General features: G+C 37.4%; 1 protein-coding gene across 1 annotated transcript; it reads left to right on the forward strand.

The window, feature by feature from the left end:
- The first annotated feature begins 2 nt into the window (after positions 1-2).
- LOC143291694 (mitochondrial import receptor subunit TOM40 homolog 1-like) lies at positions 3-24695 on the forward strand. The gene is made up of 7 exons (XM_076601717.1): positions 3-304; positions 4245-4405; positions 4920-5021; positions 9207-9312; positions 10321-10452; positions 12526-12711; positions 18194-24695. Exons 1-7 carry the CDS (start codon positions 121-123, stop codon positions 18331-18333), a joined length of 1011 nt encoding a protein of 336 aa, XP_076457832.1. The 5' UTR covers positions 3-120; the 3' UTR covers positions 18334-24695.
- The last annotated feature ends 1190 nt before the right edge of the window (positions 24696-25885 follow it).

The following is a 25885-nucleotide window of genomic DNA, read 5'->3' on the forward strand; positions in this document are numbered from 1 at the left end:
GCCTGCGCAGACAGCGTACACATGGCGGAGTGGTGAAGGTTACCGTCATTCTCGTTTTTATCCTTCGTTCACACTTCCTTTTAGGTTTGATGCAGCTAGAATTTGGTGCACATTAGAAATATGGGTAATGTTCACGCAGCAACCAGTTCAGCACCATCGCCAAATGTTCCTGCTCCTCCAATTCCATCAGTTCCCCCGCCGGTACCACCGTCGCAACAACCTCAACCGGAGTCACCAATTCTTGCACCAGTTGACAGTGCTCTGAATCCTGGTACATTTGAAGATTTGCACAAAAATTGCAAAGGTAAAATTGACATAGGTCCTGTTACCGACATCCTAGGATTATCGGTAGTTATTGCCTGTTTTCGTATCTAAGGCTGTCGAGTTTTTAATTAAAGTGAACTGACTCTGGAAGTGGAACAGTTGTATACCTCATGCAAAACTTCATCATGTGACTTGCTATAGTAACTTATAGTTATTCTTGTGTTTGTGAAGTGTAACTTGAATTCAGGTTACAAGAGACAAAGGCTTGCTGTGCAATGGAAGTCTTTTCTTTTACAAAACTGCCCTTTTCTTCCTGTTGGATGAATAAACTTACAGGAGGGTTTCCAGGCATACATTCCTGATCAAACATAAGAACACAGGTCTACATTTGAAATCACTGGTCATGAAGGTGGCTGCCAAAATCAGACCTGCCTGCTGTCCCCGTGTATCAGGATTTGCCCCAGAAAAGAATAAGAGTTTAGAATGCACTTTGGATTATCTTCTCAATGGTGAAGGCGGTAGTCAAGGGAAAGAAGAAGGATGCATGAAGAATGGGAGAGGGAGTCACGGAGTGGGGGGTGGGGGGGAGTTGAGAAAGAGTGGTCATGAATGATTTGTGTAATCTGTGATTTTTTCTTTCATGTAAAGTGCCATGAGCTCTTACAGTTAAAGAGAAAGGGTGCACACACACAGATCTTAACAGTTCTCCTCTCCTACTCTCTCTCTCTCTCTCTCTCTCTGAGTCTCTATCTCTCTCTCTCTCTCTCTCTCTCTCTCTCTCTCTCTCTCTCTCTCTCTCTCTCTCTCTCTCAGCGTATCATAAATTGCCCCTGATTTTTTTTTATCCATGTCCCAGAAATTGAAATCTGGGGGTAGGCATGCCTGTAAAATCCTTAGAATATTAAAAAAATTCACAAAGGAACATGCAGAATTTTAGATTTTCTCTTATTTAACTTGCTGTATGATGGAAAGTGGCAGTATTAGTGTAGGTCTAGGAGAGAACGAAATAAAAAGATGGCGTAAACTGGCTAAAGAAAACAAATCAAAACAATTGAAATTGATTGAAATATACACAGAAAATATTCAACTTTAATGTATCAAAATGGGGCTTTGAATTTTGATACATGCAGCATGAAGTACTCATTTTAGCTTTTTGACATCATCAGCAGTTATGTTTTCCTTGGGATTGGGAAATCACCAACATATCAGTATCAGTATCAGTAGCTCAAGGAGGCGTCACTGCGTTCGGACAAATCCATATACGCTACACCACATCTGCCAAGCAGATGCCTGACCAGCAGCGTAACCCAACGCGCTTAGTCAGGCCTTGAGAAAAAAAAAGAAAAAAAACATAGTAAAGCAGCATTTTGTTGGAAAACTAGAAACATTCAGTGGCTAATTTCAGTGGAGAAAAGCTTAAAAAGTCAAATGGTAAACAAATTGTGCAAAAACGTATATGCTTCCTCTGCTGTTGAAAAACTCTACCGTTTGACACAAATCCACTATACGGGCAGACTATTCTGTCACTGTAGGTCAGGCAGGTAATGCACTTCAGGAAGGACAGGCAGGCCAACAATGCCCTCAGGGAAAATGAAGGACAAAAGAGAGTCTGAGCTTTCGGAAATTGTGATTGATCATTTACCTTCAGGCCACTGATTCTCCAGGCCCAAACAGCATGGACTCACAATATTTGACATGGACATGGACTCAAAATATTTGACGGCATGGAGAAAAGGGTGAAAATATGAGATGTTTGTTGTCTTTCCAAATGCAGCTTGAGACCAGGTGTGTTCTATAAATGTGTCTGCATGGAAATGATAGATCTGCTCCATTTATTTCTCCCTCTCAGGCAAAAGTGAAGTTTTATCTTGAATATTTTGTCACATACTGACATAGGCCTAGTTTGGAGCAGTCACTGAGTCAGCCATTTGTTGCTCACCCCATTCTAACACCTGCCCGTACATCTTCTCCCCACCCCCTCAACTCTGTGAAGTGTCAGTGGGGTGCCATACAGAAGAACTGTTCACCAGATTCCTCCAGGTCTGTCGAGAACTGTTCACTTGATTCCTCCAGGTCTGTCAGGATCTGTTCACCAGATTCCTCCTGGTCTGTTGAGAACTGTTCACCAGATTCCTTCAGGTCTGTCTATGTCGCTTGTGCATCAAAGCCTGGGTCTCTGAAAATGGTTTTCCTGTCTCCATTCTGCAGTGTTGTCAGCCTATCGTTTTTCTGTCTTCCCCTCCGAGACCCTCCCTGAACAGTTCCTTGGCAGTAAACATCAAGGACTGATCCACAATGTGCATTTCCCTGTGGATTGTTTGGAGGAACTGCCAGACAGCCGGACACAACTCCCTATGGATAGAGAGAACATAATTCTGATGGCGTAGTGTTCATCAGCTGTCTTCTTCAAATATTGAAAGCAGTAAAAGACAGGAGGATTTAGTGTGAAACAAAAACAATTCTAGAAAAATGTTTTCAGATTATCGTTGAAATTGTGTTCTGTAGTAAAGTTTATAAACCTGAACAAAAGCAAAAAAAAAAGGTGTATGGGAGTGGATTTTGAACCCTGTATGATAAAGTGGAAGCAAAAAGACTTACAACAGGACCAAGACACATGTACTTCTTGACATCTGAAATTAATATTTAAACTTTAGTGTTCAGCATGGTCAATCGATCAATCCATTTGAGGAGGTAACATCTTTAAAAACATGTCATTTTCATGTATCTCAATTATTTAAGACAAGCTTGAATTTTCTGTAAAGAAAAAAATGGGTTGCCATCGCTTCAGGCACATTGCAACATTTTGCTGTTTCGCCAGATCTAGGCAGGCTGGTGTACGCAACTGAAAGTAAGTGGGTATGATTGAATCTGCATTTCAACCACATAAATATATATATTATAAATTTATCTTGCACTTTGTACATTTTGGCCCTTTCTGTACATTTTGGCCCTTTCTGTTATAAAATATGATGTACAGTTCTATCGGTTACATTACAATCTCTTTTGCAGTTTTTTCCTTTGGATATCTTGATTGATTGATCAATATGGATACTAATATAGTGCCTATCCTCGGTTTGAGACCAAGCTCTGAGCACTTTACAAACACAGGGTCATTTGCACAACAGGCTGCCTACCTGGGTAGAGCCAACTAACGACTTTCACTGGGTGCTTATCATTCGTTTCCTGTGTCATTCAATCAGATTTCAGACACGCACACATACACGCTCAGACAGACATCTAATATTTTACGTGTATGACTGTTTTGTTTATTTACCCCACCATTTAAGCAGCCATACTCTATTTTTGGGGGTGTGCATGCTGGGTATGTTCTTGTTTCCATAACCCACCAAACGCTGACATGGATTACAGGATTTTTAACACGCATATTTGATCTTGTGTGTGTGTATACACACGAAGGGGTTCAGGCATTAGCAGGTTTGCACATATGTTAACCTGGAGATTGAAAAAATCTCCACCCTTTACCCACCAGGCGCCATCACCGAGATTCAAACCCGGGAATTTTAGCAGACACAACTGCAACTGCTTCTCCCAACTGGACCATCACAGCATCAGCAGCTGAAATAACTTCCATTTCACTTTAATGTTGACACGGCCCAGTTTCTCTCCTTTAAGCATGTTTGTCCTATATTTTGCCATTATTTCAATAATATTTGTTAACTCTGTTTTTGTCTCTCATTGTTTCCGTCTGTCTGCCTTTCTCTGTCTCTCTTGTTTGCTCAGTCTATCCAGAGTTCTGTTGTTAAAATAATAGTCCTTCCCACACCCCCATCTCTCCATCTTTCTCTTTTTTCTAAGAATAGGTTGTTTTTTAAATCAAAGTGTGATAATGAAATGCCCATTACAATTCTCAGTCTTAATCAAATTTGCATTTTGTAAATCTTATACAAATTTTCTTCTTTCGGGGGGTGGTGTTTTTTTTTTTTTTTTTTTTTTTTTTTTTTTTTTTTTTTTTTTTGCAGAGGTGTTTCCACAGGTCTTTGAAGGTGGCAAGCTGATCATTTCTAAGGGCCTGTCCAGTCATTTCCAGATCAGCCATACCCTGTCTTTAGCAACCTTTCAGCCTTCTGGATACCGGTTTGGTTGCACATATGTGGGCACCAAACAGTTCTCTCCGCAGGAAGTATGTTCAACTCACATTAATAATTTTTGTCATGGCTGGAAGAATGTTGAAATGGGTAGGCAAGGCAGGAAATATGTGTCTGTGTCTGTGTCTGTGTGAATGTGTTTTACTACGTCTAGTATTAGTAATTAATACTGGTGATGGTAAATTGCTGCAGATTTGATTTTATGTTAAATAAGTATTCATTGTGTCAATGCATGGGGTAGTTTTAGAGAAATGATACAGCTTAATGTCATTATTTCTTTAATTTTACTCTGATGTTTTTGTCAGGGTATAAACTAGGACTGATGATAATTGTTTGTGTATGTACTTAGGAAATTTATACGTTGTTATTGATTCTTAAAGTTTACTCTGTCTGATGTTTTTATCACAGTATAAATATAAACAAGGATTGATGATTTTATATGTGCATACACATGTACTTTTTATAATTTTACATGTATATTTATGTACTTTCAGTTAACTATAATTCAGAATAAAATGTTAACATGTTTAATTTGAGATTCTGTTTCAGGCATTCCCAATCCTGATAGGAGATATTGATCCAAGTGGAAATTTGAACGCCAATGTTATCCATGCCTTCAGTGAGCGATTACGAATGAAATGTGTAGCACAGGTAATTCTTTCTCTCAACGTCTGTGCCTGGTAGTTCAGTAAGATGACCATGTTCATATTCTCTTTGTGTCCTTGTTGAGAAACATGATTGTCAAAGCATCTTTGTGCAATAATAGTGTTCTTGTGCAGAGAAAAATCAAAGTGCTTTACACACCAGTCATTGACATGCATTCATAACTCTAATTCATAGAAGGAACAAAAAAACTAAAACAGCAACAACATAAATTGACATAAATAGAAAGCTGGAGAAGCTATAGACCAGGAAGAGGCAAGGAAGGGAGGGGCAGGATGAAGGGCTATTCTGGGAAGAGTTACTTTTTTTAATGGATTGCATGCAACTATTTCATTTGAAGAATCCAACACACCCCAAGAGTACACTGCTGGTTTCTTAGACAGTGTCACTCTGTTAACTCACTTTGTACTGCCGGCTAGCTTCCCTGACTTCCCCACAGACGACACATTTGTATGGGTAAGAAATAAAATTTCCAAAAAACAAATGTTAGAATTTATGAACTGAAAACTTCAAAACTGATCAGTAAAATAAAAAAGTTAGTAGGGTACGAAATATAAAACTTCCTCCATTCTTATGCTATCATATAGTGAGATAATGAAAGTATCCATATTTTTTGTTTGAAATTTGCACATACTGTTTACTTGTAAACGAGTCCAGGAAAACACAAAGAGCTTGAAACAGATTAAATTCAGAAGGTTATCTGCCGTAGTTTCATTTTCTCCGCATAGGCAGATAGTAGTTTGCACAGGCAGGAATGTCAGTCCCCTGCCGGAGTCTGCACTAGTTGGGTCACGGTAAGTATGTTTTTTAAACGTAATTTTAGATAGAAAATTTCCTATGTTATATAGCCACGGTAGGGCCCATTCATCAAATTCTGTTGTCTGCCTTGTGACTGAGTAGAAACTGGGTCAGACGCCATTGTTGACACTGTTCACGTGAACCAGTTACTGTGAAAATAACTCTACTGCTCACGAGCACAACAACACACACCGCATTTATTAGTCGCAGTGGAGAGTGGAAGGGTCAGTTTAGTCTAGATGTTCTTAACTTGTGACGTCATTATGGAAATTAGGTGCCACTCCAAAAATTCAAAACTATCTAAGGCCCTGATTTGGGTCCTTCTTCTGAAATGGTTGAAAACAGTTGGGCCCCAGTCGGGGCTTTTCATCTGGAGTGAGTTAAGTAAGAGGAAATCAAGTTTTCTCAGTATCAGTAGCCCAAGGAGGTGTCACTGCATTCGGATGAATCCATATACACACCACATCTGCCAAGCAGATGCCTGACCAGCAGCGTAAACCAAGGCGCTTTGTCAGGCCTTGAGAAAAAAGAAACGGAAAAAAAAGAAGAAAAAAAGAAAAGAAGTAAATGAATATATAAAACAAAAAATGAATAAATGAATAAATTTTTAAGAAAAGAAAAAAGGAAAGAAAAAAAGAAAATGGTAATAATAATGGTGATAATGATAATAATAATAATAATACATAAAAATAAAATGAAAAGACAATAGTGATAATAAATAAATAAGCAAATAAATGTAAAACATACATATGCACACACACACATGCATAACATATTCAACAAACATCTGCCCTCCTCCACACACTCATTCCTAGGCTATGTATCGCAGCTTCCACGGTACACACACACACACACACTCATACAAGCACACATACATACGCCCATACCCCCAATCCCCCACACCTCCCCACACACACATATACAAATAATATATATGTATGCACACCCGTATGTTCCATTATTCTGTTGCTCCCACAATACAGACATGCATACACACACACAATGACACATCCTTTACACACAACACACACACACACACACACACACACACACACACACACACACACACACACACATACATGCACATGCACAGAGCTCTCCTGATATGTGTACACTTCCACTTGAGTCTTCTCAATGACAGGGAAGATATGGACATGGCAAAGATCTGCACCTCCTTTTCTCGCTCGCAGTCAAACGTGGCACTGAATTTGGTTGTTGTTGTGTTGTTTGTTTTTTTGTTGTTTTTTTGTTTGTTTTTTGTTGTTGTTGTTGTTTGTGTTTTAGTTACTGAGTTAGCATTGTTGGTTCAGTTGTGAAACCCAAAAATCTGTATATTTTTCTGTTTCTGGAAAATAGGAATTTGACTGGCAAGAAGGGTAAAAGGCAACAATTCAGTATAAAATAAATTTATCGATATATTCTATATATTTTTGTGTGGGCTTTTTTGTTGTTTGTTTTTTTCTTATTTCAAATTTGCATTACATGAAAAAAAAAATATATATGTATCAGAAAAAAATTGATAATTTTTTTTAATTAACTGATTAGAATTTATCATATTTGATTTGGTTATACAAGTATGTCCATGCATGTGTATTAAAAACAACGTTGGAAGTGAATTGAACAGACCCCTGGAAAGTTCCGCGGCCATCTTGGATCTTGCGTGTGCGTGTCTAACTTTAATTCCAAATGCGAGCAATGCCAAAGGTGATTGATATAGACAAAAGAAGCAAACGCGTGATCTCAACATTTTGTCTCTTCAGTCCCCGCATTTGTGAAACTCAGAGGTGTTGAAATCGTTCTTACATGTGAGGAAAAAGTGGAGGGTTCATTTGATGAATTTGTCTCCAGGTAAGATTTTTTTTGCGTGTGTTTTGTGATCGGAACACAAAGAATGATTTCTGATTTGCATTTGATCATACCCGATCACTTTCATTGTCTCAGCAGTCAAAAAGCTGTTGTATGATAAGCATACCTTTCTCCCCAAAGACAGCACCGGGTGAAATTTATAGATTGTGGGTATATATAATTTATGAATTCATTATGAGTGTTTCACCCCTGAACAGGCAAGAAAAAGTCATTGCATCTTTCACATCTGCATAATATCTGTTTACTCATTAATTTTTGTTACCTTTTTACACAGGTGATTACTTAAAGGTGCATTGCACAAGCACTCCGGAGCTCCGTACGGAACGTCATGGATTTTCACATAGTTTGCTGTCCTCCATTTCTTCAGTTTATAGCCTCCATTGCTACAACCAAACGCTGTACAATGAAGTACCATCGTATGCACAATAAGAAAGCTAAAATATGAAGCAAAAAGTCAAAAACACAAAAAAATCTGCTGTTTCATATGTTATGCTTCTCTCAATCACTTTTGTTGCTCGCAAATTCGGAAAGTCAGTCAACTTCGAGAGTGCAGATCATGTGACTTGCCTCTTATAAGTCATGTAGGCATGGAACTCTCCAGGGGTCTGTTGCTCAGTTTAGATTGCAGAAGTTGAAATACAAATTTCTTAATGGTAAAATACATAGTAATTATGTAGTAAAATGCATCCATAATTATATGTTGTTGTTATTCAGAAAGTGGTGAGAATGTCAAAGGTATGAATACTATGATGTTTATTTTTCTGTTGTTTTTTTTAATTATACACTTCATATGTGTATCTCACAGTATGACACAGGACTGTAATCTTCAATCACAGGGAAATGAGAATATTTGAAGAATGTAATTTCTGTAGTTAAAAAAAAAAAGTTCATATTTTATTGCCCATTGGAAAGCTTTACTTAAGTGCTCAAGACATGCGATCGTGACGAACTAAATCAAAAATGATTTCTTTCTTTAGCTGATGCTCAGAAAGAACTGAAGCGTAAATTCGAAGGAGAAGATAGAGATGAACATTTATAGGACGATCTGATAGAAAATAAAGGGAGCAATCAAGAGAGTGGCCAAGATGCAACTGTCAGTGAGTGATGTCAGCTGTACAGCTGTTAGCAGACGACAGATGACCGAATTAGCAGCAGAGCGATATTCTTGGCAAGCAGCCAACGCGGTCTGATGAGAACTGAATCAAGTGACCGTGTGAGAGGGGTGAGGAGGAGGGGGGGGGTGGAGACTGAGGGGGCGTGGCCTCACATCCATCTTATCACTTGGAGAAGTCACAATGTATTGTGTATCTATCTCTTAAAAAAAATATATATATATATATATTGTGGTTGTTCTAGTATGATTTTGTGTTTGCAGATATCCATTTGTCCAGAAAATATGATGTTTTTGTGCAAATTACCTGACACATGCACACATGCTGTAAGATTACTGCTAAAAACAGGTGTTCTGAATCAACTGTTTCAAAGTCAATGTTTTTGGTATCACTACAGATACAAAACAACAAGTGTGTAGCCTCTCAATTCACCACAGACTACAAAGGGAGTGACTTCACAGCCTCTCTCACTGCAGGAAACATTGACCCTGTCAGCAGTTCAGGTAATCTAGAGAGCTTGTGGTGATCATTGTTTTTATCGTTTTCTCATTGGCTCTTTCTCATTCATTCTCTCCATGTCTTTCTTTCAGCTCTTACTCCCACCTCCTCTTTCTCTCTCTTCATCTCCCCCACCCCATTTTTTTCTGTGAGATTATTGTTATTATGACTTGTGCGCCCATGAAGAAATGCAAAAAGCTGTGGACTGTTATCCTGGAGATATCTCAAATTTTTGGTTGAAAGCATGATCTCAGAATTCAGAATGTGTTATCCAAGGAGCAAGAAATTATACCTCAGGTATGATGACAAATTTCATGACATGCACACGACTGCAGACAAGATGAAAATAGGTCCGGACCAAAGACTTGATTTGAATTACTTAATACTTACTGATCATTGATGTTACTGATAGTGATATGATGTTTTCTTGATATAAATGAGAATTTGCTCCATCAACAGTTCCACCCACTTCACTGAATTTGAAAGCTGATCATTTACCAGGACTTTGTATTACTTCTACTCTTGTTTGAGAATTTACTCATTGTAACAGAAATTAATATTGACACTTCAGAATTCCATTATGATTCATTTTGAGAATTATAGGTTTCTTTTTTTACCAAACATATCATGAACACTTCCCTGCTGTTCCACACGCACACACACACACACACATGCACACACTGTCCTTCTGTAAGAGGAAGTTGACATATGTTCTAATTTAATGTAAATCTACTGTCTTTTTTTTGTTGTTGTTGTTTGTTTGTGGATATTGTAATCAATATGATCCAAAAATCTTTAATCCTATTCTCATCATTATCATATGAATTACTAACAACATCAAATAATTAATGGTCGTCATAGCCAATAAATGAATGAGCAGTAAAAGTTTAGTGAACTTACTGAAGAAAGCAAAATTTTGCCCTGACACACATTTTTATCATTAAATTGCGATGGTAACCAAGGAGTTTGATATCAGCTGTGTTATCATTTCATGACTAGTTGGTATGTTCTAGGACTGTTGGTTGGCCAGTATCTTCAGAGAGTCACCTCCAGTCTGTCTTTGGGAGCAGAGCTCTTGCACCAGTTTGGACCACAGATTCCTGGTGGACAAATATCTGTCTTGTCCTTAGCTGGCAGATTAACAGGTAAGTTATTTTGGTAAACATTGGTGTAGATTCCAGACCTGATGGACAGATATGTTTTGCCCTTAGCTGACAGATAAGCAGATAAGATATTTGATAAACATTTGTCAAAACAACATCAGAGTCAGTGTGCCGAACTGCACCTTTAACATAATGTTTAAGTTGTGACCAGAATAATGACAGGTAGTTTGTGTTATGTTTGACAATGATAATGACAGGTAGTTTTTCTTCTGATTTCATATTTCAGACATCAATGTGTTTGCAATACCAGAATTTCTTATGCTTTGTAACAGTACCATTTTGGCATTATTTATTGCTTTTTGATTGAGCATAACCATATGCAACATTTTATGAATAAAACCCACCCCATCACAGAAAAAGAAGAAAAGAAAAAAGGAAACAAAAATGCACCTTATGTTTGTCTACTCATTTGTATTTCCTGGAATTGCTTAGTTTGCAGTTTTGGGTTTATGAGACCAGTGGCTGACAGTGACTACAAAGATATGTTTATATAAATCATTTAGGTATCTTTGTTGAAGCTGTTAATGGAAATTTAGTAAACGTCCAGCTTCAGTCCCAGTGGCAAATGAAATGGAAAAACAAAAGAAAAACAAGAGTGACAAGGCCTTTAAGACTCACTTGTGATACACACTTAAAAAAAAAATAAATAAAAGAAGAGAACAAAAAAAACAACAAAAAAAATGAATGAAATTATTGTTTGTAAAATCTGAAAAAATAGTTAAAATGTGTTCTGTATTTAATGTGTTAAACTTTGGTTATAAAGGAAAAAAAAATAATAAAAGAAGGCATCAGTGCAGATTCGAACCAAGAACAGTGTAACCCACGACACTAATAATCTGGATCTATCAATGACGTTCAAAAATTAATATTTAAACATGGCTTTTTTTAGCGTGATAATTTGGTAGCAGTATTTAAGGTGATAACGCTGTTTAAATCATGTTATTTTGATATATCTCGGGAATGTAAGAAATTCCTTTTATTCCGTGGTAAAGGAGACGTTGCCATCACCTCAGGAACTCTGCATGTATCCGCTTTCTCCACTCGTGTGGAGATCATTTTTGACAGGCTCAGTTACCGTCAGAAACTACAAGGTCCATTCAGTTTCTCTGTTTAGTACATTTTCCTAATTCAGTATCCACTTTAAAATATTCATATGCAGTAAATATGTCAGTGGTGCAGTTAGTGTCACTGTATGTTTTCTGTCCAGAATTTGTATGTTTTTCTTAAAATTGCGAACAAGAAAATTGAGGTCATGTCGGCTTCAAACCCAACCATTTTCAGGATTCAGAACCTCATCAAAATAAACCGTTACTGATCCGGAAATACAATTTAATCCGTAAGACTTACAACCTATTATTGGTATGACTGTTGAGGATTTTTTCCCCACCATTTTCAACCCAAGTTTGGTAGTGGCAGAGAAAGTGTTCACAGAGAAAATGACAGTGTTAAAGTTTACCACACACACACATCACACACAGACAACCGAACATGGTCATTTCATAGACTCACTTTGTTTACACACAGAGTAGTGTTTCCTCTCTGTACTGGTGTGCCAGGAATCTCTGAATCACCAGCGGGAAATGTGTTTAAGTTTTATGGGATGTTCAACACTAAACTAGTAAAAGATACTGTGGAAGAGAACCTGGTAAATAATTAACAATGCAAGATTGCAAGTTCTTGTTTGTTGGTCACATGCTTGATGTCATTCAGTTCCTGCACACCTTTGCATTAGAAGTAGGCAACAGTGGGCATAGTGTTAGTAGAACTGATCAAGATAATCTGTCTCAGTAGCTGGTATTGATGATTTTGTGATCAGATCAGGACACTTAAAAAGTGTGACATGGAGTAGCAAGAAAGGACACATATCAGCGTGAAAGTACAGCAAGTGAGGGTTCAGGGTTTTAAAGAAAAGTTCCATAAGTTTGTATATATGGAGAATACAATTTTTGTTGCTGTTGACACAGGTCAGATTAGGTTAGGCAGATCTGCATTGTAGCTATTGATCATATATTTCATGTTGTTGACACTAGGAATAAGAAGAGTGGTGGTGTGCAGGTGACAACTGGCAGGCAAGTGCCAACATCAGTCCCTTGGCTGGTAATCTGCATGCCTGCTATGTGCACAAGATCAGCGACCAGCTTTCTGTGGCCACTGAACTGGAGACCAGCATGCGGCTTCAAGAAAGCACAGCCACCATTGGCTACCAAGTGGAGATCCCCAATGCCCACACAACCTTCAAAGGTCAGTGCAGTACAAGGTTATGTTGGCATTTTAGAGAATGGTCATGCATACACACCCACATAACACTAATTCATTTTAGTTTGTGGTATGTGTCAACCAGCCTTGGGTTGCTTTTGGAAGAGGATCCATTTATGTATGCTCATTGACAGAGCCTGACATTGTCTGCAGAGATTGCAAAGATGCAATTCCATCCAAATATTTGTGAAATTTGCTCTTCAGTATTCTATCAAATTATTGTTGGGTATTTACTTTTGTGTTTGTGTTCCAGTTTTCAAAATTGATTTTGTTGTTGATCTCCCTCTTATTTTGTGACAATGCTTGGACATATTTTACATCATTTTCATATTACTGTCGAACAGAAAAGACAAAAACATTGAGTGTATAAGAATCCAAATCATTTTTATTCATCAGCAAAATCACCTAAAATTTGTCAAAATCACACGCAAAATGAGACAAAAAGCCAATTCTACACCCCCGCCAAAGTCTAGGAAATTTCCGAATGTGCCTGAAAATTCTTTCAGACGCATAACACACTACTTAGAGTTTGTTGATTTTTTTGCAAGAACTACAATCTTCACAAACAAAAAGTGTAGACGACTAAATGACCCTTATAACTGCAATTTGTGAAGTGAAAAAACAGTGCACGAGTGTAACACAAAATCACACCACAGGCATATCATTGCATCTCCACTTCTAATTGGCCTACAGAGATGGTTCACATATCAAAATGTTTGTCTGCATCTGACTTAACCAACTATCATGCATACAAAGTAATGTCATGCATTGTTTCTGACAAATAAATTGAATAATTCTCACTACCCCACCCCACCCCGCCACCAGACACTCTCTCCAGCACTTGGCTTTCTTTCCCAAATACACCAACTTGATGTAACATTTCACTATTTCAGGAACCTTCTCACCTGTTATAACAGTTGCATATATATATGTCTGAAATATACCTAAATATATTAAAAAGAAACTTATGCTGACTTCCACTCCCTGAATTTCTCAACAACCGCATCAAATTCCTTCACACACCATGTTCTCCCATTGGTGCTGAACATGTCCAGGTTCTAGGCCAAGACAAATTTTGAATGAGTTGGATCACAATCAACTGTATCTGGCCATTTGAATGCATTCCTGTCTCCCCAGCTGGTCATGAATGGTATTGTGGCTCTTGTTGGAGGTACAACTTCAGTGACTTCTCTAACATAAAATTTGTCATCATAAAAAACAGCCACTTTTTCGCCTTGCTGTGTGAAGTGTCCAGGCTGCATGTCCTTTGTGCTGGTGTCAGTAGAATCTTGAGCAAAGTCCCTGCAGCAACACTCTGTTGGTGGGCTGAAGGTCTGGCAGCTTCATAGGACGTCCTCTTCCTGATGGGACCAGATTTGATTCCATCCTCTCCAGAATGTCATCATCTGAGTATAAAAAAAAGAAAGAAAAGAAAAGAAAAAAAGTGAAATGTACATGTGCTTTACCAGTGACTTTTTATGACTGACTTTATAATCATGACTTTAAAATTTTAATTCAAAATGCCTTTTTCACTTTGTATATATGTGTGTGTGTGTGTGTGTGTGCACATGAATTTTTACAGCACAAGCATTTGAGCAAATGTGTGTGTGTGTGAAGTTCTCTTTTATATATTCATTTATGTATTTGTTTATTTATTATCATTTTTTATCATTATCATTATTATTTTCTTTTTTTACCTTTTTCAGGTCTCCTTATTTTCTTTGTCATTTAATTTTCATTTCAGTGGTCAGGTTTTCTGTGTGTGTGTGTGTGTTGTGTGTGAGTATGTGCGTGTGCGTGTGTGTGTGTGGTCTTAGAAAATCATATTCATAGTCTCATTCAGTTGTTTCTGACACAAGTGCGAATGACCGACAGGAGTTATCTTTTCTTGATTTTTTTCGTTGATGTTTTCTCAATGAATACAAACCAGAAGAAGTCTAACATAGTCCAGAAAAAAAATATCCAGCAATCATATAAATATCTAATGAGTGGAACTACTGGGATGTTTAGGTATTAGGAATGAATATTTGTCAAGCAATCTTCGAAAATCAGATGTACCCCGCTGACCCAATTTCATGGCGCCTTCATTCGGAAATGAGGCCAAGCAAGTGACTGAAAACACCTCTTTCATAAGGCAAATACAATCATAATAATATATATTATCATCAAACATCATCAATAAATGAGAAATCTGTTGATTACTTACCGAGATATGCGTCAATCTTGCTGTAAATATCATAAATCTCCCCCATTGTTTGTGCCTACATGTGCTTCATCACATGCTCAGCTGTGTCCACCTTCGTGAGTGAAAACAGCGGAAGTGACCCGATGGGGTTGTTGTATGCAGATTAGAATCATGCGTCATAGGCAAAACTCAGCGATAAACAGAATGTAGGTTTGAGTTCATGAAAAAATGAGCTTTCCAGTGATGTTTAGTAGTTTTTTGTACGATGTCAGGGAGATTTTTTACGGTGTTCTGAAAATTTGGAAATTTTTCTAACTCAAATTACACCGACTGATTGAAACATGATCAAAATTTACCTTGCACCATTTGTTAGCGCGTGGTTTCGTCTTTCCAGTGGTATGCGTTATTAATAGGTTGACAGAGTTATCTGACTGGCGAATGGAGAGTGAACAGCACATGCGCAGACTTCGACTGGCTGGCCTCAGGCTGTGCAAGGCGCTGGTGGCGTTGCGATTCGACTTTTCGCTATCATGTTTAACGTTCCATAACTTTTCATATATCAATCTTTCAAGCAAATCAACACAAGAAATGTGAAGGAAACTTTTTATTGACATATTTTTTTTATTATTAAATACATGTTTCTTATGGTAAAATTATGATGGAAAAATCAGCAATTTTGTCCGTTTTGGTCACGCTTTCTTGGCCAGCTAGGCCTGTGGTCCTACCTACATTGACAGCAAAGAAAAGACCACCCACACACTATTGCCATGAAACTGACTGCAGTGAACTGTTGTTGAGTACAAACCTTATGAATTTATTCTGTGCTTTGTCAGATGGACAAATGGAAAAGGTTTCATTAAAACCGTGAAATGCTAATCAGGGTAGACATGACCTGCAGTTTTACATATGTTTTATTAATTCTATTGATAAAGTAAATTTATATGATATCTTGAAAATAAGCTGTAGGCATTTGCAAATAGAACACATGTAAATATTAAAAAGGAAAAAATTGAACACAAGGTCATTATCAAAAATTATTCATCCCCCCCACACCCACACCCACAATACACACAAGCACGCGCGCGCGCGCACACACACACACACACACACACCCACACACGTCATTGCACACAATCGTAAATAGTACACAGTCAAAAATACAACCAACAATTTCTGAAACTATCAGAACTCACTCACTCACTAATAGTCATTTTAGTTCATACTGGAAAGGGATTAGCTGTTGAGAATTATTCAGGAGGGGGGAAGGTGGGTCTTCAGACTGGATTTAAAAGAATGCAGCGAAGATGAGTGGCGGAGAGGCTGAGGAAGTTGATTTCAAAGAAAGGGGGCTTGGTATGAAAAACTGTGTTGGCCATATGTTTTGGTTCGAGCAGGGGGGATCCTAAGCATACTGTTGTCAGAAGAAGAGCAGAGTTGGCATGAGGGTATGTAAGGATGAATGAGATCAGAAAGATACTGTGGACCAGAAGCCTCAATGCCATGTGATAGACGACCATAAAATTTGTCTGGTATTAAAAAGTTTAATCAAAAAGAATGACATGCTGATCAGTATAGGCTGTTTGGGTAGAAAAGTTCACATTTCAGCACACAACTTTTGGATGAGCAAAAGATATAATTTTGGTTGGTTGATATATTTTACACTTTTTATTGAGAAATCTGTATGATTTCCATGCTTTGATAAAAGTGTATGTCTGTGGTGTTGCCATAAGATGTAAGGAATGGGTTTTAACCAACACACCAAGTTGTGCCGTTGTATCAGTGTGCCAAGGCAAGTGCAAGATACATTTTACGGCATGATATAGGGAGGTTTTTTCCCTCAGCAAGAACTTGAGTGATATTTGTATAGTTTAGGCTATCATAGTATCTGGTGAAAGACAGTGCACTTTTTCCATGTGTACTAAAAAATATCCTGAACTTAAAATCATGTCAGAAGCAACAGTATATTTTGGGGTGGTTGGCTGAGGACAAACATATATAGGTTTTTTTTTTGTACTGGTTTTATTAAATATTTATGATAGGTAGTAACAGTGAAATATGAAATATTTTATGGTGACTGAATTGTGAATTTTAGCAAACAACATGACAATATCAGAAAAAAAAGTAAGTGAATATCTTGATCAATTCTGAAGATATTCCATTTTAAAGATGCAACGACGCAACAAGCTGTTAATACTGTCATACTGTACTGTCCATGAAGGTACTGTAATGAAACTCATGTATTTTTTAAAACCATATGTTAATGCTATAAACCATATATTGCACAAGCAAACGCAGCCACTTCAGCAGCAAAGAAACTGGAAAATATACCTATCAAAGTAGGGAAAAATAGTAAATTTGGACACATAAATCTGCTCAGAATAGCAGCTTTGAAGGTCTATAGCACTGAAAAGAATGGGCAGTTACATTGCATAATAAAATCTCTTGCAGAAAATATAACTGAAAATACACTTTTATCAGGCAGGATAGTTAACTGAATTTTAAGTACAAGGGTCTCGAACATAGAAAAAAGCTTCAATTTGACCAGCGGAAAAAAATATGTTCATTGGGGTAGCATGGTGCAAAGATGAATATTTCAGTAACTGTCACAAGTGGGACCAGGAAATTCTGTATATGTATTAAGTGGTGTCAGCTTTCAAATGAATTGAAATTAACATTAAAACTTCCTTCTGAAAATGGCAGAAAAGGAATGATAACTGATTAACTCATAAGAAAATGGTGCATGTTGTGGTTGAGACATTTTCAATTTTTTTGTTTTTAAAAAAATATTCAAGGTACAGCCAAAAAACTTTACCAAATGGCAATAGTCTAGGCTGAACAGTTTCTGCAAAATAACTGCAAAATTTTAAACAAATGCAGCTTGAAAACATTGTACAGAATGGTTAGGTTGGTGGGGTGTTCCACAACAAAAGTTCTTACAGACAAGGTGGGAGCAAATACTAAGTTGCTGGCAAAAATGACTGACATGTGAATCTGTTATCTTTCAGCGCTCTGAAAAAAAAACATGACAGGTTAACCCGTCATGTAGGCAGTGAACAGTTGAAAGAAATTACAACATGCTGAGTGATTTAAAAAATGAAAGCAGTGATGATTTCCTTTTGATAAAGAACGTAAAACAAAATTGAAACAATTGAAATCATTTGGTGGGTAAAGTTTAACAGTGACAGTAATATAAGAATAACTGATCAAACATTCTGGAGGTAGAGAAGCATGAAATATTGATAAATCTTCATTGATGTTTATTCTGCAAGTTCTCTGTTTCAGCCCAACTAGACACAAACTGGTGCATAGGAGCCGTGATGGAGAAGAAACTGCAGCCTTTCCCATTCACCTTTGCTCTCAGTGGCTATGCCAATCATGTCAAAGGACAGTACCGCTTTGGCGTGGGACTTATAGTGGGCTAGGCCTGGTTAGACTGGTTATGGCAGCACTCTTGTGTACATGCAATCCCTGCTCCTACATGCCTCACCCAACTTCTCCCTGTCTTTTTCCATTCTAGTTTCAGTACATTGTAATGGCTCTTGCTGATCTTTTTTGGCCATTGAGATGTCATCCAAAGCATTGCATGAACTTGCATTCATACTTCATGGTACAGCAGCATGTGCACAGGCAGTTTTGTTTTTCTATTTCTTTTGAGAGCTTTCTTTTTTCTTCTTTAACAAAATCTCTTCTGGAGATGACCTCTTTCAGTGACTGAATTAAGAATGATAGAAAAAAAAAAGCAGTACATTTTGTGAAGGAAAAATCCAATTGCTGTCACATAAGCATGCACTGATCTGATGGAGACAGACGACTTGGGGACCAACTTTCCTTCTCACAAGGAATAATAAATTTTAAGTTTTTACAGCCAACAGTGAATATTGAATGTGAATGATGACACAAATAAAGAAAACAATGGAAATGGAACAAGTGACTGCGTCTGTTTTCTGTAGAGTTCAGAATGTCTACTGCCTAAGTGCCTGTCAACAGAACTTGTGTTTGTACTGCTGTCTTGAATTCAGACAGTGGGAAAGCCTCCATTTCAAAACTTAATTTCAGTGTGAAATATTCATACAATTTGTTTTGTTAACTGTAATCTTTAATATTTTCATTTCAAAATAAGTGTTGTTTTGTCGCAGTGTGCTTTGTTCTTAGAATATAGTAGTTGTTGGGTTTTTTATAAAAAATTTTTTTATTGGATTGTACATGATTTCTTTTCTTTGTCATGTCTTCTTTTTATTTGTTATTTTGTAGATTTCACAGTTCAGTGTTAACCACAAAGTTTGCTTTATCACTAACATTAGAACAAAAGTATACATTAAATCTGCCAGGATTAAGAAAACCAGTCAAAAGCACACAAATTTGTTCCCAGACACACACACACATGAAGACATACACAGAGACACACAGACACACACAAATAGACGCACACACACACACACCCACCAAGAAAAACTAATGAATGAATATGGTAGTGTTGGGATTTTAGAATTTTCTTTTTTGATTTCTTTCTTTTTATACTTTTGTATTTTATTTATCTTTTGTCACACTAGATTTCTGTTTGAAATTCAGGCTGTCCTCTCCGGGGAGAGCACGTTGCTACAGTGAGAGACCACTTTTTTTTTTTTCTCCTTTTTTCCCCCTGCCTGCAAATGTATTTGTTTTCCTATCAAAGTGAATTTTTCTACAAAATTTTGCCACGGACAATCCTTTTTGGGCCATGGGTTGTTTTACGTGAGTTAAGTGCATGCTGCACACAGGACCTCAGTTTATCATCTCATCAAAATGATTAGCATCCAGACCACCACTCAGCGTCTAGTGACTGTGAAGGGGGAAAAAATACTGGTAAGTGTTGAATTCGAACCGGTGTGCTCAGATTCTCTGGCTTCCTAGGCAGACTTGTTACCTCCAGTCCAACACTCCACTCTTTATTGTTGTTCCACCATCCATTGTCATTGTAATGATAATCTGTTCCCTTTACTGGCGTGCCAGTTTTACACATACCTTGGAAGTTGGAGTTGCCCATACCCACCTTCTGTCTTTCTCTCTCTTGGCTTTTAGTTTGTTTTTTTCAATCATTGTAGTTCTTTGCAGGAGTTACACAGTTTACTGTGTTATGCAGCTTGAACCATCAGTGCACACAGTAGTCTGTACTGTGGGTGAAGTTCAGAAGGGCTGATAGTTACCTCACTCAGGAAAGTCACTAATCTGTAAAGACACTCCACCATATCATGTTTCATAACTTATGTGATATGTGCAGTACTTGCATCAGCATGTGAGAAAATGACACCAAGTACAAATGTGATGCAAATCTTGCAGACAAAGTAATATGTCATTGCATAAACGTAAAATACAGGTAGGGAAGGTGTAAGCTAACTTCTGCATGTAACAAAAAGAAATCAGTTTGCTTGATATCAAAATTGACTTGAAATTCTGCCATGCAGAATATTATTTATTGGTCATTTTGGATTTTACATCACCCACATGTGGTAAGGAGTAGCAGGCTTGACTAATCTATCTGTGAAACTGGCGCCTGTTTAAACAGACGCATGAAGCTCCCTTTGGGATGAAAAACCTTGAAAAATGCAGAGCATTATTCTGGAGGCAATAGGATCTCTCCTCTTTCCCCTAAAAGGGGTTTTGTGTGAAAGGCTTAGTCCAACTCCAAGGTAGAGTTGAAAGCATGTTGACCATCAGGGTCTGGCTTATTTATGGTCCCGAGTATCTATTGCGCAACAGGCTTTTGATTGTTAAGACCTTCAGAAAAGTGCCCCAGCTTTGCCTTCTTTGATTTCTTATCTCTTTTGTTTTTAATGTATGTTTCTGTCACTTGGAATTAATTCTGTCTGTGGCAAAATGAAAAGCCTTCTCTTCCCACACCCACCCTTTTTTTTCCTTTTCAGTTTAGTCATCCTTCTTAACAACTCTTGTTTTGTTTTTAAAGCTATCAATGACCATTTTACTTTCATAACAAACACTATGCATTGCACACCCATTTGTTTAATGTGTTTATATTTTTTCTCACTTTACATTTCAAGAATATAAAGAGGCAAAACCTTCAAGACTCACTTGTGATACACTCTTACAAAAATGATTTTTTTTTTAAATTTTTATTTTTAAGTATGAAATGAAGTTAGATTTTTTTTTTTTTTTTTTTTTTTTTTTAATGTTTTTCGTATTTGATACTACAAAGCTTCGGGTTAGAATAAAAAAATTTTTTTTTTAAAGCCATAAAGCATATTTGAACCAAGCATGTTCAGGTGATAGGAAACAGTCTTACACACAGCACAAACCTGGGTCTACAAATGACGTTCAAAATTAGTATTAAATCATGTTTTTTTAGTGTGATAAATCGGTTACGGTATTCATGTGATAATACTGTTCAAGTCATGTTATTTTTGTATATCTCAGGCATACAAGAAATTCTTTAAGTCCACGGTAAAGGAGACGTAGCCATCGCCCCAAGCACACTGTAACATTGAGCCATTTTCTCTAGATCTGTGGTAATCCATGTTCGACAGACTTTGTCACACTCATCGGGAAACTGCGACACTGTCGATTCAGTTTTTCTTTTGTGTTCATTCTAGTTAATACAGTATCCACTTTAAAACATTCATATGCAGGAAACGTGTCAATGATGTAGTTAGTGTCACAGTATGTGTTCTGTCCAGAATTTGTATTTCTTTTCTTTTCTTTTCTTTTGATTGTGAACGAGAAAAAACAGGATCTGCACAGACAAGGCTGACTGAAACTCAATGAAACGGTCGATACAATTTTTCTTTTATATTCATTCTGGTTGATTCAGCGTCCACATTAGAATATTCATATGTAGTAATTATGTCGATAGTGTAGTTAGTGTCACACTGTATGTGTTCTGTCCAGAATTTGTATTAATTTTCATTTAATTTTGAACAAGGAAAACAAGGTCATGCTGTTTCTTACCAAGCGCTTATAGCCTATGTTCCGACAACTGGGAAGTGGTAATATGGTGTTTTCAGACTCTGGAATGAGCCACAACAAAATAAACCATAAATGATCCGTAAATACAACTTAAATCAGGAGACTTACAACCTGTTATTGGTGTGACTGTGAAGATTTTTTTTCTACTATGTTTAAGCCAAATTTGGTATTGGTGCGCACACACACACACACACACACACACACAGACAACCGAACACCTGTCACACAAGTGACAGTTTAAAACAAATTCCTGCTCAAACATTTTTTTCCATCAATTTATTGTATAGTGGGCTAAAGTTTGTGAATGCCTGAACAGAAAGCCAAATATGATGCAAATTTTCATTATATAATGCACAACAATTACATACAACCACCATTGTTTGTTGTTTTTTTCTTTCTTTTTTAAATAGTTTTTACTTATGCTGAATTTGTTTGGCATGTTATGTTTTTTGTGTGTGTTTGTTTTTTCTTTTTCTTTTTTTAAACATCTGCGTCAGTTCCATCATTCTGTAATGGTGGTGGTTTTGTGAATGAAGGCTATCAAGACTGTTGAACAAAAATTAGCTTTGAATTTTAGTTAAGCTGAAATGAGTTTTGGCAGCATATTTAGCATTTTTCTCTCAGCCTCCTTATCCATTATTGAACAAACTGGGATTATTTATTTATGAAAGTCTGTTTTTCGAAAGTGCCAAAAAGGTGTATTTATCTAGCATTATAAAAAGATTTTTTTTTAAATATATGTTAGTGCTTATGATATTATTGAAGATTTCCTTCTTTGGTTGTACAAGATCATTCTTATGGATTTACAAGTTCCAGAATTTTGAAAATATCTTGGCTAAATGTTGAGCCAAATTATTTTTTCAACAGAAGTTTGTGCTGATCAGAAATCATAATAATACAAAAATGCATTTAGTATTGAGATGAGTGCTTCTTTAACACTCCGGACAATAGGCCTTGATCGAGGCCCTACCGTTAACTGTTTCAGGCGAAGGAGCCTGATCAAGGCTTTTAGCAAGTTTTGAATTTTTGGAGTGGCCCCTAATTTACATAATGACATTATGTGCTAGGAATATCTTAACTGACCTTTCCACTCTCCGCTGCAACCAATAAGTGTAGAGTGTAATGCTGTGAGTTATTTTCTGGATGACTGGTTCACATGAACAGTGCATGTCAACAATGGCATCTGACCCAGTTTCTTCTCAGTCACAAGGCAAGACCACAGAATTAGACGAAGGGGCTGTACAGGGGCTATATAACCATCTGAAATTAGTCTGTTTCAAACTCTGTGTGGTTTCCTGGATTCATTTACAAGTCATCAGTGAGTGCAAATTTCGAACAAAAAATATGGATGCTTTCATCTTCTCACTAGATGATAGTATAACAAAGGAAGTTTTGTATTTTGTCTATGACTAACTCATTAGTTAACTGATCAGTTTGGAAGGTTTCAGTTCATAAATTCTAACATTTGTTTTGGGGCAATTTAATTTCTTACACATACAAATGGGCTGTCTGTAGGGAAAGTCAGGGGAGCTAGCTGAAAAATTTATCAACAGTGCAAGATAAGGTGTTCATATTGTTGTGTATAACATGATCCAGTGTTATCCTTGGTTGTAACATTACAGGATTTGTCAAATATCTGAGGTTGTGTGAGTGTTTTAGCTGTCATTGACACTGTAGTGTCCATAACTTTTTGAATCCCCCCCTCCTTTATCTGTACAACTTTTCAATTTGTAAACAGCAACTTTTTGGTTCTTTTTTAAAATGGATAAAGGGGATCTTGGCCACTGAAGCATTTTCACTTCCACATGCTAGTCTGCTGCAAGAGGAAACAGCTGTGTTGTCATCAGGACAGTTTGTGCTTGTTAAATGTTGCCATGCTTTACTATGTTCAGTGGTGTATGCCATGAAAACTGTTGGCGGTTCTAACATGTGGTTTCAGGAACTGTACACTGCCATCCTGCTCCTTCATTCTCTCTTTTGGTTTTTTATTTTTTTTAAATCAGTCCTCAGCATTTTACTGATTTCGCTACCCAGAACTCTAAGATTTGGGGATTTTTCAAGACGCCCTCAGCAAACAGTGCCATGGTTAACTGCAAGTACCCACTCAGGCTTACCAATATCATGAAAGATAAAAGACTGTCTTTAGTTGCTGTAGATATATTAAAAACATGAAAGGACTTTCTCCAGCAAATGTAAAACAGATTTGTGTTTGGATCGATCAGTGCTGCCTTGTCAGTGAGTGTAGCTAGTACTTCTCCGCTTTTTTTGTGTGTGTTTGTCCATTTCTTTGAAACAGCAGAATATGAATTAAAGTTGAAAACATGCACACAAGGCATGCTCTGCCAGATACGCATTCTCTCTCACACACATACACACACGTGCGCACGCAATAAATCACATGAATTTTATGTATATGTCATTGAGGACTTGATATTTGCCAATGAACTGTTTATGATTCAGGAGCAATGCTTTTGTGACTAAATTTTCTTCAAACATGGCTGGGAGTGGAGGGGACAGGGAAATGGCATGTTGTAACACAGCATCCAGTAATGTGTTATATATGTGTCCTTTTGTTTGGCTGTGTTCAGAATGTCATCTGCAGATTGTCTTGTTTGCAATTTTTCAAGCATCAACCCCAAAACATGAGGAATACAGTCTTCATCGCAATTTCTCTGGGGTGTACATATTTGTGACAAGTGTTTGTCAGTGTGATAATTGATAATGAATTATGACATGTGGTTCATTGTCATGTGAAGAAGAGTGTGTGATGTTGCTGGTTTGTAGAATCGACTGAATGCTGTCATTAAACAATTATCAGGATGGTGGTGATTATTTGTGTATGGTGTCTTGACAGTGTGGTTGTGAAGTTGATTCATAGCGTTTGAAAAGTCCAAGTTATAATGGTGTGCATCAATATTTGACCTTTGCTGTGCATCAAACTGTGGGTGCCTTGGCATGTTTAGTGGGTCAAGAAAATTTTGCACTGCAGCAATGCAGTGTGTATTCCTTCACCTGGTTTGTGTCCAAAACGACCAGTGCTTCCATCGTACAGAGGGGATAGCCCACGGTGTGCTGTGCTGGTTGAAGACTACCATATATCAAAGAAGATGTATCAAAGTCAAAATAATGTATTGTTTAATGGCTCAAAAGGGAGAATTTGTTAGTATTTGTGTCAAAGTATTAATTAATAATAATAATAAAGGACATTTATGTAGCTCATTTCTCCAGAAATACTGCTCAAAGCGCTTTGCATTTCATTCCCCACTCCCCGCCTCCCCATCAATACTCCTCTCTATCCCCTACTCCCACCCACTCACACTCATGGAAGCATGTGAAAAACTCGCGCAGCTGAACATTGGAACCTACCCATGACACCCTCCAGAAAAGGCATCCCTTCAACACGCACTCGGGCACATGAACACACAGCACTCACAGAGCAAACACCCTCTCCACAACAAAACATGCACCCAAAACCAGATCACACCAAGATTTAAAACCAAACCAAAAAAACCTGCTGTTGGAAAAGATGTGTTTTCAGAGCAGACTAAAAAGATTTCAGTGAGACAGAACAACGCAAATTTCTGGTAATTTGTTCCACAATAACAGAACCTGGAAAAAAAAAAAATCTTTGACCCTGTTGCTTCTTTTTAACAACAGGGAGTTTTAAAAGCCTGGTATCAGAAGCAGAACGAAGGTGACGAGTTGGAATGTACACTTCAAGGAGGTCAGAGAGGTAGCGAGGGCCAAAGCTTGAGAGGGCAGAAAACATCGGAGCAGACAGCTTGTATTCAGTTCTTTTTGAAACTGGTAGCCAGTGAACAGAGTGGAAGAGAGGAGTGATGAGTTCAAATTTGGAGGATCTGAAAATAAGTCAAGCAGCTTTGTTCTGAACTCTGAAGTTTATCAAGTGAAGTTTTTGGAGTGCCGACAAGAACAGAGTTGCAGTAATCAATCCTAATTAACTGAGTATCTTTTTTTCTTTATATCCATTGGATCCATACCCTCCAGCACATAATC

The sequence above is a fragment of the Babylonia areolata genome, chromosome 17, assembly GCF_041734735.1.
Source record: "Babylonia areolata isolate BAREFJ2019XMU chromosome 17, ASM4173473v1, whole genome shotgun sequence".
Classification (NCBI taxonomy): domain Eukaryota; kingdom Metazoa; phylum Mollusca; class Gastropoda; order Neogastropoda; family Buccinidae; genus Babylonia; species Babylonia areolata.